The sequence below is a fragment of the Myxine glutinosa genome, chromosome 1 (genome assembly GCF_964187855.1).
Source record: "Myxine glutinosa chromosome 1, kmMyxGlut1.1, whole genome shotgun sequence".
In the NCBI taxonomy this organism is placed as follows: domain Eukaryota; kingdom Metazoa; phylum Chordata; class Myxini; order Myxiniformes; family Myxinidae; genus Myxine; species Myxine glutinosa.
In genome coordinates this window covers 243,671,234-243,686,085 of record NC_136261.1, presented here as the reverse complement: position 1 = coordinate 243,686,085, position 14,852 = coordinate 243,671,234, and the positions used below count along the sequence as shown (strand labels likewise).

The window sequence follows — 14,852 nt, the reverse complement described above, 5'->3', positions numbered from 1 at the left end:
GTGTCGGTCTCTGCCGTGCCGGTCTCTGCCGTGCCCGTCTCTGCCGTGCCCGTCTCTGCCGTGCCGGGCTGTGTCTGTCTCTGCCGTGCCGGTCTGTGTCTGTCTCTGCCGTGCCGGTCTGTGTCTGTCTCTGCCGTGCCGGTCTGTGTCTGTCTCTGCCGTGCCGGTCTGTGTCTGTCTCTGCCGTGCCGGTCTGTGTCTGTCTCTGCCGTGCCGGTCTGTGTCTGTCTCTGCCGTGCCGGTTTGTGTCTGTCTCTGCCGTGCCTGGTCTGTGTCTCTCTCTGCCGTGCGAAGCGTACAACACCCAGCCTTCTATGTATACGTCTCCCATCCAAGCACAAACCCTAGTTTCTGGGATGACAAGATTATGCGTGTTGAACCTGAAAAGTTTAACTAACATCCAGGAAAGTGGAGACTCCTTGGAACATGTGTGTGAGTCAATTGCAGTGAGAGGAAAATAAAAAACATGTTTTATATGTCTATGTGTATTAAACAAGAGGAACAACTCTGACCCTGAACGCTACATAATGCTGAATTCGTATGCTGGGATAGCATCCATGTGGTACTCATGTCTTTGAAGCCAGATATTTTTGGTCACAAATATTAGAGTGGCCGATCCAGCTGACACCCTTATTATGGGCTCATCAGGATAACGTTATCCCAAATCAATATTTATGGTGATCAAGCTGGATACGTTTACCGTCTAGCTGGATATGTGATCAAATTGGATAAGGTTATGACTCACAAAACGTTCCACATTGAGTAAATAAAATAACATGTTTAACCTTTCTATGATTAACATGAGCTTTGTATCCCTGGCAGGTCATTGGTGAAATGGAAAGCTTCTTGGAATGGCTCCAGTCACAAGGACTGAGAGCAGAAACAGCCCAAGCAGTGATCGATAAGCTTGGAATTGAGAATCAGAAGGTTATTCGAGCTTGTACTGAGTCGGATCCATTGCGGGGCGAGCTCCTCTCTCTCGCCAAAGAGAAATTTCAATTTGCAATGTATGCTGACTTCTGTAATTTTATGAATTCTTTTTCGAAGCCGCAAGATGTCCAGATTGCAGGTTCCTCTCTTTTGGGAAGCATTTTCGTCAACTTGGAGAGTGTTATTCGGGAACTTTCCAGTTTCTGTGAAAAGATTTTCGGATCCCAAAATGTGCACCTGGACCACGATTCCGGTTTCTGTGGAATCAGGCTCAGTGATTGCTGCAGTCTCCAATTTCAGGATGATGGATCAACACCCGAATCTGGTAGGTGACGTATCTTTGTGCCTCCACCGACCAAGTCAGAGGTCAGAGTCTGCAATATGTCTAACTTGAGAATGGCTAAAGGGATCCAATGTAAACTTGTTACAGACATGCATTATGATGTGAGGATTAAATGATTAGATTTTGGGGTCCCGAGGTCAAAGAACAAAGGTCATGTCAGGTAAAAATGTGATTACTTGAGAACAGCTGAATTGATTTCTATTGTTATGGATTTGAGAATTGTGTTTTTTGTGTGTTGTAAAATATCACCCTCCTTCCTCCATTCAGTGTATAAAGGTCAAAGGTCGTGCCCGTAGTTATTCCATATACAATCACGTAACCAATCATAGATTTCCTTTGTTCAGTAGTTATTTCCTTATTATGTGTATTAGGTTAAGGTTCTGTCTTCCATTAATTAATACTGCATTGCACCGAAGTGGAATAAGGTAGATTCCCTGCACATTCCCCTTTCGTCAATTGCCAACTGCATTGGGCGGTTTGCTGCATTCCGCTGCTGCTGTGGGGTTGTGGTTTTTTGCTGCAAGACTCCATTAGCCACGAGGTCATCTCGGAGTAGAAGGTGGGAGGAGTCGGCCCAGCGCCAGGAACAAGGCGTGGCCTTGCCAACGCTTCCTCTAAGGGCGGGATCGGTGAGCCCTCGCGACCAATCAGGGCCGAGGCAAGCTCACCGATGGGCGTGTCCTAGAGGCCGGCGGCTTCATCGCCCAAGGCGTTATAAAAAGCGCGCGCGGAAGCCTTTGAAAGAGTCCAAAGAGTCCTGAGAGTTGCGTCGGAGAAACCGTCACGCAAGGCCCCCACGTCAGATGCGGCACACCACCAGCAGCTTTGGCTCCACCAGGCAGCTTCGACCCGTTACCCCGCGGGAACCAGGATCGGTGGCCGTCGAGGTCCAGCCCGACGTCCCGTGCGGGATCAATCCCGAACCATCTGCCCCAGCTGAACCTTCCTCTCTCCTTCCAGTCCTTCATTCCTGCCATTCCATCCTTCTGTGTATGTGAGTTTGTTCTGTGTGTCTTGTCCTGGGGTATAAGTTAAGCCTGTTTAGTTAAGTTAAATTGCACTGTGTCCTTCTGGTCCGTCCCTCTTTCTGCATTATTTTATTATCCTTCCTTCTTCCTTGGTTTCTTTTATTGTGTAAATAGTAGCAAATTCGTATTTCCTACCTTCGTCTTCCTCTTCTTCACATCCGTCGTCTTTGTCTTTTCCCAATTGAATGCCTGTGGCACGATTTGGCCAACGTTCAGGAATCGGGTCTAGTCATTGTTAATAGTTCGTGCCGCTGTTGCTAAGACCGCTCGGCAATTAACATCTGTCCGCGGTACGAACGGGGCTGTGCACCGGCCTTTCCGGAGGTCGCTGGGCAGCGTCAGGGACCACGTCGGTCAGTTATAGGAGAGGGGATTAATCCCCCCTCTAAGGGGAACAGAGGCCGACGTTGGGTTCCGTAACAATATCAAACTTCGTACAAGTATTATACTGATGTAATAATGTGGGCAGAGGCATATCGGGTGACGTCGAAGAGTGTCATTCTAGTTTAAATGTAACACAGCATGTCAAGAAGTAACCTTTATGTTCAGTTTTTTTGTTTGTTTTTTTTTGCCTCTGCCACCAAAGATGTACAGAGGTTATGTTTTCACCCCTGTAGTCAGGTTCACTATGTTTTTTCGTTCAAAATTTTGGTAGATTAGCAAAACTATACATTTTTGGAATATTCAGAGCATGAGGAATCCAAAAATTAATGTTTACATTTGCGTAGACACCTTTGCGAAAATGACACTCAGGACAGTGATGAAGATCTGTAAAAGCATATTCCTGAACGATATAGACCTCGTAGATCCTGTGTATAGGACTTATAGTTCAATCTGATACTACCTATAACTTCCTATAACAACCTATAACTTCAAAGGACTTGCAATATCATGTATTATGTAATACAGTTATATCACAAATATAAAGACAATGGTTTTCAATTACCTTTGTTTGTTGCTTTTCTATAATCCTGAGCACTATTTTGAGGCCTTTATTGGATTCCTTGACCCAGAAAACATAGGATTAGCATATTTAATTAAGTCTCTAGGTTGACTAGAAGCCGAGATCGCGCAAAATATGTATTTTATGGCGGCCATTTTCAAAATCCAAAATGGCGGCCATGCAGGTGTCTGTGCAAATGCCAACATTGATTTTCAGATTCTCCATGCTCTGAAGATTCCAAAAATGTACAGGTTTGCTAATCCCAAAATTTTGAAAGAAATTATATTTGTTAACATAGTGAACCTGACTATCTTCATCACTGTCCTGAGTGTCATTTTCGCAAAGGTGTCTACGCAAATGTAAACATTAATTTTTGGATTCCTCATGCTCTGAATATTCCAAAAATGTATAGTTTTGCTAATCTACCAAAATTTTGAACGAAATTATATTTGTTAAAATAGTGAACTTGACTACTGTCTCTCTGTTTGTTTCTTGTCCAAAAAAACATTTTTTGACAAGTATATTGATCACTCCTGTTTGTGTGCTTGTCTGTCCGCTCACGTATACTTGCCAACAGGTCACAATTTTAAATCGTTCTCCACGAAACTTCATCAAATGGTAGAGTTGGTGGTCCGACAGAAACCGATTTATTTTTGAGGTCAAAGGTCAAAAGTCAACAAAGGCCAAAGATCAACCACTTTTTTTCAAATTTCTGAAGTCCTCAATTGTCATCTGATTGACTTGAAATTTGAATGCCGTTGATCAGCACATCAGCTGACTGAATTCAACCTCCATCTATTTTCAAGGTCAACGTCGGGCAAAGATCAAGAGCCTTTTCAAATTTCTAAAATCCTCAATTTACATCCGATTGACTTAAAATTTGAATAGGATTTACATGTCAACTTTCTGAATTCAACCACCAATTATTTTTGAGATAACTTTAGGCCAGAAGGTCAAAATAGGCCAAAGATCAACAACTTTTACAAATCTCTGAAATCCTCAATTTTCATCTGATTTACTTGAAATTTGCATGGCATTTTCATGTCAGCTTATTTAATTCAACCACTAAGTATTTTTGAGATCAGTATTGGCCAAAATGTCAAAATAGGCCAGATTTCTAAAATTGTCAATTTTCATCCGATTAATGTAAAATTTGAAGTCTATTCGCACATCAGGTCACTGAATTCAACCACCAATTATTTTTGAGGTCAAAAAGATACTCCACTGAATGCCATTCAATTTTATTTTATTGTATGATTGGAGACACACACACACACAACAGGCATTTTAAGGCCATTTTCCCTGCTAGAGGAGGGGGGGGGGGGGTTAGCCTTGCGGACCCCATGACACTCTTCTCCAACAGTTGTTGTTGATGTTGTGGAGAGGATTCTTGAGAAAGTATATGGAGGGTTTTCCAGACGGTGCTTTCGGAGAGACATGGTGAGGGTGTGAGATTTGTCAGGATTGAGAGGATTTTCCAGAGCATCGGATAGATCATTAATTAAGACCAGAAAAAGCACAGGGCCCAGAACACTGCCTTGAGGAATAGAAGGGGAACAAACACCAGAAACAGATTTAACCAGACGCCTGCAGGATTTGGAGGACGGAGAGAGGTTTGAGAGGTGTCTTGAGCATAGAGTGCCGGATACTTGTTTGTTTGTCTGTGAACAAGATATCTGAAAAAATTGTGGACGGATTTGGATGACATTTGACGGAGAGGTAGCGTATGTGACAAGGATGAAATGATTAGATTTTGGGGAAATCCGGATCCGGCTTGTAGAATTTTAAAAAGTGATTTTTCACCATTTGGAGATGGGGCCAAAACCCATATATAGCACGATATCTCAAAATGTTATGGATGGATTTGGACAACACTTGGTGGACAGGTTGGGTTTTTTGACAAGGACGAATCGATTTGATTCGGGTGAAGATCTGAATATGGTTTCGGATACGAGAAATTATTTTTCAGTGATTCTTCACTCTTGAGAGATCAGGTGAAAAGCGATATTTTAAAATATTTTAAACATGATATTTTAAAAAGTTGTGGATGAGTTATAGCAAAACTTGGGGGATGAGTTGTTTAGGCGACAAGAACAAACCGATTGGATTTTCGTTCATGTCCGAATCCAGATCCAGCCTATCAGTGGGATACAAAACATAAACTGTTCAGCCTGGCGGAGGTGGTTCAGGAATAATCAGACCCCATGATTCAGAAAGTATTCAGACCCCATCGATTTTTTTCACAATTTGTTATTTTGCAGAATGACAGAGATCTGAAATCTGGTGGTGAAAGAAGGCCGCATTCCAGTGGATTGGGAACTGAGTACCCTCATCCCTCTATACAAGGGGAAAGGTGACCCTCTGGACTGTGGCTCGTATCGAGCGATAAAGTTATTGGAGCATGGAATGAAGGTATTGGAAAGGGTGTTGGAGAGGAGGATGAGGAAGAAAGTGAAGATTGACGAAATGCAGCTTGGATTTATGCCAGGAAGAGGAACGACAGACGCGCTTTATATTGTGAGGCAGTTGCAGGAGCAGTACATGGAGAAGAGGCAGAAGTTGTTTCTTGGGTTTGTTGATCTGGAGAAAGCATTCGATAGGGTTCCACGTGACGTAGTGACATGGGCATTGAGGAAGTTAGGAGTGGAGGAATTGTTGATCAGAGTGGTGATGGCAATGTACAAAAGAGCACGCACAGCTGTAAGGACGAAGGGCGGGAACAGTGGTGAGTTTGAGGTGAAGGTGGGAGTGCATCAGGGGTCGGTACTAAGTCCACTACTATTTGTAGCTGTGATCGAGGTGCTGGCTCGGAACGTAAAGGAGGGTTTACCGTGGGAGTTGTTATATGCAGATGATCTGGTGTTGATTGCAGAAAGTATGGGTGGGCTGAAAGAGAAGATGAACAAGTCGAAGTAATGTATGGACACAAAAGGTCTGAAGGTGAATATCAGAAAAACGAAGGTGATGGCAAGTGGTAAAGCATGTGGTGAGGTGGAAAGAACTGGGAAGTGGCCGTGTGCTGTGTGCAGGAAGGGTGTCGGAGTGAATTCCATTCAATGTTCCTCGGCACACCTGAGCTCCTCAACACATACAAGGCTTTCATCCGCAGCTCAATGGAATACTGTTCTCCCCTATGGGCCGGTGCTCCTGCCTCACACCTAGCTCGGCTTCACGCTGTTGAAACCAAAGCTTTCAGAATTATTGGAATCTCCCGCGATGAAGCTATCTCTGAGGGCCTTTCACTCACTCACCGCAGGCAGGTAGGTGGTCTTTCTGTCTTCTACCGACTCCTCTCCGGCCTTGCACCCCCAGCTCTCTCTGTGCTCTGTCCCCCAAATATTCCTACAGGTCGCACAAGATCTGCCAGCAACCCTCTGATGGTTAAACTGCCGAAATCTCGGCTCTCTGCTCACCTTCACTCTTTCATTCCTCTTTTCTCCCGCCTCTGGAACAAACTCCCTCACTCCCTTCAATCCCACTCCTCCCTCCAGGTCTTTAAAACAGCTGTTCACCACCATCTCTTATCTTCCCCCATCCAAAACCTTGATCTTTTCTACCCCCGCTAATTCACCCCAGATCCACCTTGTTTGAAATTCCAACTTCTTTCCTGGAAGTCCTGGCAGTGTCCATATGTTTTATACCTCTCCCACCGCCCCCTTCCCACGCCCCCCCCCCCCAAAGCCCTCGCCCTCTCTCAGATCTCTCGATGTCTCCATGTCTCTCGGTCCCTGCTCTCAAATGTTGTGTTTGTGTCCTTCCCCCTCTCTCCCCATCTTGTCTACCGCTCCCTATGTTATATGTTTTATGTGTCGGTTTGTCTTTCTGTGTGATTAATGTTCGCTCTTTCACGAGCCTCGACCTTGTATACACACACAAAAAAAAAAAAAAAAAAAATGTACAATGTGCGCTGAGTGGGTTCATCAAAAATGTAGGGGTTTGAGAGGGTCATTAACCAGTGTGGCAGCTACATTCAAGTGTAAGGTGTGCACAGAGGGAGCTGCAGATGGAGTAAATGTTGAGTTGGATCTTGGAGACGGCGTGAAGCTGGAAGGTGTGAAAACATTTTGTTACCAAGGCGACATGCTAAATGGAGAAGGTGGATCAGACTCGGCAACGGTTGCTGGAGTGAGATGTGCATGGAAGATGTTTCGGGAACTGAGTGGCATGCTGATGAGGAGGGGAGTGTCGTTGAAGCTGAAGGGAAAGGTGTATGCTGCATGTGTGAGAAGTGTTTTGATTTATAGGAGTGAGACATGGGTAATGAATGTAGAGCAGCAACGAAGGCTGGAAAGGGTGGAAATGCGAATGGTTCGGTGGATGTGCGGAGTATCGTTGAGACAGAGGAAGACAAATGATGAATTGCGAAAGTTGATGGGAATAGAGCCTGTGATTGATGCTGTGAAGAGGAACAGGTTGAGATGGTTTGGTCATGTGTTGAGGAAGGATGAAAGTGACTGGTTGAGAAGAATGATGGAAATGAATGTAGAAGGAGGGAGAGGATGGGGAAGACCGAGAAAGACTTGGCTAAAGATGGTCGAAGAAGAAATGCGGGCAAGGGGGTTAACAACGGGAGATGCAGAAAATAGGGCAAAATGGAGAAGATTGTCATGGGGACCGCAAGGCTAACCCCCGCTCTTGCAGGGAAAATTGCCTTAAAATGCCTGTTGTTGTTTGTTGTTTTGTTATTTTGCAGCCTGATGCTGAAATCGTTTATATTCATTTTTCCCCTCATCAATCTACACTCAATACCCCATAATGACAAAGAGAAAACAGGATTTTACGAAGTTTTGCAAATTTATATTTTTTTTAAAAACTGAAATATCACTTTGACATAAGTATTCAGACCCGTTGCTATGGCATTTAAAATTTATCTCAGGTGCCTCCCATTTCTCTTGATCATCTTTGAGATGTTTCTACACCTTGATTGGAGTCCACCTGTGTAAATTCAATTGATTAGACATGATTTGGAAAGGCTCACAGCTGACAATGCATATCAGAGCAAAAACCATGCCATGAGGTCGAAGGAACTGCCTGCAGAGCTCAGACAGGATTGTGTCGAGGCACAGATCTGGGGAAGCCTAAAAAACATTTCTGCTGCATTGAAGGTTCCCAAGAGCGCAGTGGCCTCCATAATTATTAAATGGAAGAAGTTTTGAACAACCAGGACTCTTCCTGGAGCTGGACGCCCGGCCAAACTGAGCAATCGGGGAGATAGTGTGGTATGAGGTGTCATGAAAAACAGCTCCCGTGCGATTTGCGTGCTAAAATTGATTTTTTTTGCTTTATTGGATTGATTTTAGGTCAATTTATTCGAAAATAATGGGATTCAAATTTTCCGACCCCTGGACCCCCTTTTAAGGGGTGTTTTGTTTCCAGTGACCCCCGGGACTGACCATGCAACTTTCTCCCCTAGCAACTGAGAGATTTTATCGATCTCGGGGTCGTTAGAGAGGTTTTCGATGACGCTAAATCCATTTATGATACTTTCGAAGCGACCGGAAGTGGCGATCCCAGATTTCCGTTCACCAAAGATGCTAAGGTCAAGGTCATTTCAATTGTAGCAATAAACTTAGGCATGTAATACCTCTTTTTTATGGTTTTCAGGCACAGGAAGACGTTTGGTGCAGTTATTTTTGCGATCTAGATGCCCTGTCGCGAGATAAGGACAAAAAAATATTGGTAAAATGCTCAAGGCTTTTTTTTGTTGTTTTTCAGAAAGAAGGCTGACAGACTAGTACAAAACCATCTTTTAGGGTTATTTTTTTCCAGTGACCCCCGGGGCTGACCCAGTGACTTTCTCCACTAATAATTAACAGATGTTCACGCTTTTATGGTCGGTTGTAGGGTTTTCGATAACGCTGAGTTCATTTATGATATTTTCTAAACGACAGGAAGTGGCTATCACCGACTTCCGGTTAGGTTCCATGCCAAGGTCAAGGTCATTTCGAAGGTAGCGATAAAACCTGGTCATACGATAAAACCACTCTCTGAGGGTTTTCATGCATGAGAAGACGGCTGAAGCAGTTATTTTTGCGATCAGACTGGCCAGTCACAAATAAATCTACGTTTTAAAGCCATTCTTAGTCAAATTTAGAAAACTAGGGCATGCCCGTACTATATATATATCTAAAAGTATATCCCCCCCCTCTATTTACATGCAATGGTTTGGTCCAAAGCGAATGGCTTGCGAGTACGGTGACAATCCCCCCCCCCCCCCCCCTCTATTTACATGAAATGGTTTGGTCCAAAGCGAACGGCTTGCGAGTACGGTGACAATCCCCCCCCTCTATTTACATGAAATGGTTTGGTCCAAAGCGAACGGCTTGCGAGTACGGTGACAATCCCCCCCCTCTATTTACATGAAATGGTTTGGTCCAAAGCTAACGGCTTGCGGAGTTTGGTAAAGAAATCGCCATCGCGTACACAAATGCGCAGGAAAGCGAAAGAATCGCAAATTAGTTTTAATTAGTTTAAAAGCATAGTTTAACGCCCGAGCGAGTTTAACGCAATCGCAAATCGCATCGCAAAGCGAAAGAATCGCAAATTAGTTTTAATTAGTTTTAAAACATAGTTTAACGCCAACATAGCGCCAACATAGTTTGCCGACGGGAAATAAATGAATACGCTCTCAAATGTGCCATCCGAGGCAGAGTCTGTTCGCCACGTTCGGCACACGTGATAGCTCGCTGCTCTCTGATTGGTTGAATCGTTTTTTGGACATAGCTCGGTAACTACTTCTGCGATTAATTTAAAACCTTGAAAAGGCACATCCTCGGGTCCCCAGCAATATACCTGGCAAGTTTCAAGTATATCGGACCGGTAGTTGTCGAGAAACAGCGGTCACAGACAAACATACAAACATACATACAAACAAACATACACACAGAGATTAGTGGAATTATAGATAGATATTTACCGAAATAGCAAAAGTCTTACAAATGATATAAATACAGAACTATGTGTGTTTAGCTTGTTTAATGTCACAAAATGTTTTTGTTTACACAAGTATGTAATAATGTAACACAATTCCTCTAAATTCTCAAGATAACACATCCGAGAATCATGCAAGATAATGTTGATAATTAAATAGCTTTTAAACTAAAATTACTGGACGGATTATTCGTCAAAATCTTCGCTAACTATATCATTTCTTACCAAATGTACACAATTATCGACACAAGTAGTTAAGAAATGTAACACAATTCCTCTAAATTCTCAAGATAACACATCCGAGAATCATGCAAACTAAACTACTGGACGGATTATTCGTCAACGTCTTCGCTATGTATATCATTTCTGACCAAATTTACACAGTTATCGACATAACATTTACATAGAGGAGTGCATGGAAGACCGTTCTTCCAACAACTGCATCTGCCTTTGCAGCTTGATTTACATTTACATTTCGTAAGCTCAATCACAGCTTTTGGGGCAGAGAGGTTGAGACATCCCACCGGAACATATAGACCTTTCTTCACAGTCCATCCATTTTGTTCAATAGAAGGCAGAGTCGGGCAGTTTGTATTATATGATTTATCCCGCATGGCGATGTAATTTGCGCGATGGATGTGGGGCAATAACGCAGCGCGAGTAGGAGGTAACATCTCTCCCTCTAAGTTTTTTGACCGAATAGTTCCCATCTAAGCGCCGGTAGGGTTGTAGGACCGGTCGAGCAGTATACGCGACAGACAAACTTCTCCAAATCCTTGACCTGAGAGGGCAGTTCACCATTCGTCAGCGTGGTCGGGATAGGACCCTCACCAAGCTCCCGGAAGCAGCTGATGGCAGGACCATCTTCATCAAGCTTCATGTAGGCACCAACCCAGGTCTTCTTGGTGATTCCCATGAATTTCCCACCCCAGTCAGCGCCAGAGAAATTGTGGAGTCCAATCAGTCCTTGACATTTCCGAAGACCTATTACTCCAACTCGGTCCACCACATCAATTTTGCGGTACTTCGTTCCCTTACCAGTTAAAAACTTCAGACGATCTTGAGCTCCAAGACGACCACAAGAGACCAGGTCCAGGAGAAGCGTGAGGACGTCTGTGTCGGGTGACCAAACACATATGTATCTCTCAGCACTTTCAGCGATAGAAGCCAAGACTTGATGAGGTATCAGTGTATCAGCTTCTTCGTGTGAATGATCTTCTTCAAAATTGTGACCCTTGATCTTGGTGTTGTACACGACGACTAGTTTGAAGGTATTGTTACCGGAGAAGTGTTCCAACAAACCCTGAGCAAACATCGAAGTCAGTTTACTCTTAGAACTTGATGCAGACAGAATCTCCTTTAGAGACATTGTGAGCTTCATATCTGGGTGGATGGCATATTCTGTGGAGGTCTTACTTCTCTTCTGGCGCGTCTTGTTCTTCAGAGTTTGATCCAGATAACGATCAAATACCACTCGAGCCTCATTGTAGCCTGTCATCATGTACTCAATCCGCTTGATAAATGCGTCTTGGAGGTCCGATAGCTTTCGCATTATCGTTGTTTTCTTCATACTCTGAACCACAGCCATGGCGTCAATGACAAGAACTCACGATGGACCATCCGCCGGAGATATATCGAGAAGAGGAGGCGATTGAAGTGGTTGCCCCTTCGCCCCTTCAACGGCATGCATCAGACTGGCCTTGTCCGTCGGAATGTACAGAGACCCATCAACAGCGCAAAGGGAGCGGGGTAGCACTGACATCTCATACTCTCCGATTGTCTCTGCTAGTTTTGGCACCGGCTGAGGCCAGCTTCTTTGGATGATAAGAAATCTGCCGAGCAGTTCACGATCTTCACGCAACTTGATGACCTTATCACCAACGCGAACTTTAGTTTTCTCCATCAAGTTCGAAAAGGTTTTTAGCTTCAGTTTCTTCATTGGGTCCCAAACCGAAAGTGTTGATGTGGGCAGTAATCTGTCTTGAACGAAATCGTTAAAACATTTCTGTCCCTTCCCTGCAAATCGCAAGATATCGTCTTTCGCATCTTCTGGAACAAGGGCTGAAGACACCAAGCTCTTCAAAGCAGGCTTTACTGTAAACGGATTGCCCGCGCAATGCAACTCGATGGAGTGACGGATCTTCAGAGCGTTTTCTCTCGATCTCGCTGCAACTTGTCCCGAAAGCTGGTAATGTTCACTTCGCTCAGTAGATTTAGAGGCTTGAGGGAAACTGTTGAGATACTGCTTCACTATACGAGCGAGGTGAGGTGTGGTAGTAAGAAGTCGGTCTAGGGCAGCTTCGTCTTGGCTCAATCCAACCATCCCGCCGTGACGCTTCAACCCTTTGATCTCTTGCTCCATGGCCTGGTCGATGAAAAGATGAGTGAAGGGAACTTCTGATTTTGCCACAACGAAGTCTCCTGATTTCAGGGCCTCCCACGTAACTGGATCATCCTCTTCCAGAGCATTCATTTGTGCAAGATGGACTGGCATTAGGCGAGCATAATTCAGGAGATCGCGCGCGAAGAAATACTTGATGAGGTTCTCTAAGGCAGGCTAGTAACCTTCCCAGTCAGCTGAACGGCAGACACCTATGAGATGCAAAAGACTTTCCACTTGCTCGAGGTACTGGTTGAGAAATTGAGCGAGCTCGCCGATGTTGTCATCTTCTTTCTCATGGGGATTTTCTGAGTACGAGGACCGGATGTCGTTGTAGATATCAACCATGTCTTGGCTACGGTCGTGGAGAGCTTTCTTAAGAGCAACGCATTGGTCACGAAGTGGTTCAGGTGGATGATCAGAGAAAATGGCGTCAAACTTCATCATCATGATCGCCAGGCTAGTCGTGATGTGGTACTCAACTCCTCGCTTGTATGCCTTGCCACCATAGACCCCACGAAGACCTGCAGAAGTGTATGTGCCGCTTTCAGTCGCACACGTGTCAATGCCACTTCCGTCGATTGTTTTGCCAAGAGCGTGCAGGGCAGCAAACGCAATATGCAGAACGCCCGCTCGGAGAATCCAGTTGGTGTTATTCACTGACTGCTGAATCTTGAGGGCACGGCTGTAAAGATCAAGATCGAGCGTTATGAGGGTTCTTCTCTCAGGACCAACCACAAAAGCAGATATGCCCTAAGTCAACATCAGAACAGTATAGAGGGTCGAGTAATCCGTTGGAGAAGTCTTGAATAGCGGAGCGATCACTTCTGTGTTAGTCGGGCTCAGACTCTGACAGGAGCGTGATAACAGAAGAGATTTAGTAGCACCCCATGTTGGCATAACTTCTTCCTTTGCTAATTCCTTACCTTTAAGGATTCGTTTTGTCACTGAAAGAATAGGATCGTCGGAATATCTGGGGTTTTGACCTGCGGTCTGACCTTGCAGTTCTTCAGTCTCTTGCTGCTCTATATTCTCCACACATTGGTCATTTAGCTTTTCACCACCTCTGTCATCAGTACCGTAGTAGTTGGCAAGCGGCCAGGTGTGAGTGAAGTCTTTGGAAATCTTACTCCCTCCGCTTTTCTAGATGGTAGACCTCAAATCGAATTGGTTTAGGTTTAATGATTGGCTCTTGCAGGTACTTGACTTCGAACGTGAGTGGTGCCGGTATGAGAAGTTTCTCTGGGATGACAAGTGGTTGGTTGATGGGCTCGCCATCTTCTGCTCGCTGGTTGATCACGATCACTGTGCCATGGAATGTGTTCTGTCCAGTCGGTGTGTCTTCTAAGAGGTCGATGTTATCAACAGCGAACCAGATGTTCAATCCCTTCTTGATGAAATCAGGCAGACAAAATCCACCAGCCTCCTTCATTCGCTGAAGAACGCCTTGCTCTATGTGCTTTTCGAGATCAAGGAGCCTCTGGTAGTCGCTCCCAATGTAAACTTCTGATAGGTTATTGACGAGGTTTTTGTCACGAACTCTGGAATGAATGGTGAGCGGCAAGCCTATTGAGAGGGGCGTCTGGGCAGTTTGCTGAAAGATTTCGTTTTGTTTTGGCTGATGCTTTACCTGGCGATCGGTTCGAGTATTCTGGACGAGAAACTGGCAAGCAACATCAACAGTTTTGTCCACTTGTGCATTGCGCATTTCAGAAACTTTGAGAATATGACGGCCAAATAGGAGATGAGTGAGGAAGAACTGGAGAAGTGGAGGATTCTCAAAGTCTTCAAACATTCCCCTGAACGACCAGCTTCGATGCTGCATTATCTCTTCCCTTAGAATGTTTGCCATGTTCTTCAAGTTGCCAACTGTGTCGTCGTTATCCAGCTGTGCAGACCTCAGTTGCATGGCCTTCCTAACCGCCAGTGAAAGAACGAGGTTGTCGGGCTCATTTTTGCATAGTGATTGGACGAACTGGATATTCGGAAGCCGTTCAGTAATGAGCTTTTTCAAATGCTTGCGGTAGTTGGTTGTCTGATTGATCTCTACATTATACCTCTTCAAAATGGACAAATATGCACCATTCACTTCAGCCATGTTCAGAGTAAGATCGTCCGCAGTAAGAGTATTTTGGACGGAGAGAAGCAACTGTTCATCACATAGAGAGCCAATAAGCTGGGTATTACTATGATCTTTTCGCGTTAAAGTGCGCTGCGCGTATCGTAAACATTTCCTATGATAGTATTTTTCAAGAGCAGAGGCATCCCCAGCGTCTTCTAACTCGGACACGCAAGTTC

At 44.6% G+C, this 14,852-nt stretch overlaps 1 protein-coding gene across 4 annotated transcripts in view; it reads left to right on the top strand.

Moving 5' to 3' along the window:
- LOC137435506 (uncharacterized) overlaps positions 1–14,852 on the top strand; it is a 57,903-nt gene that overhangs the window by 7,075 nt on the left and 35,976 nt on the right. For all 4 annotated transcript variants that reach the window (XM_078785548.1, XM_078785553.1, XM_068129369.2 and 1 more), the window contains exon 2: positions 823–1,255. In XM_078785548.1, the coding sequence (XP_078641674.1) occupies positions 823–1,255 (433 nt within the window). The remainder of the gene's footprint in view (positions 1–822; positions 1,256–14,852) is intronic.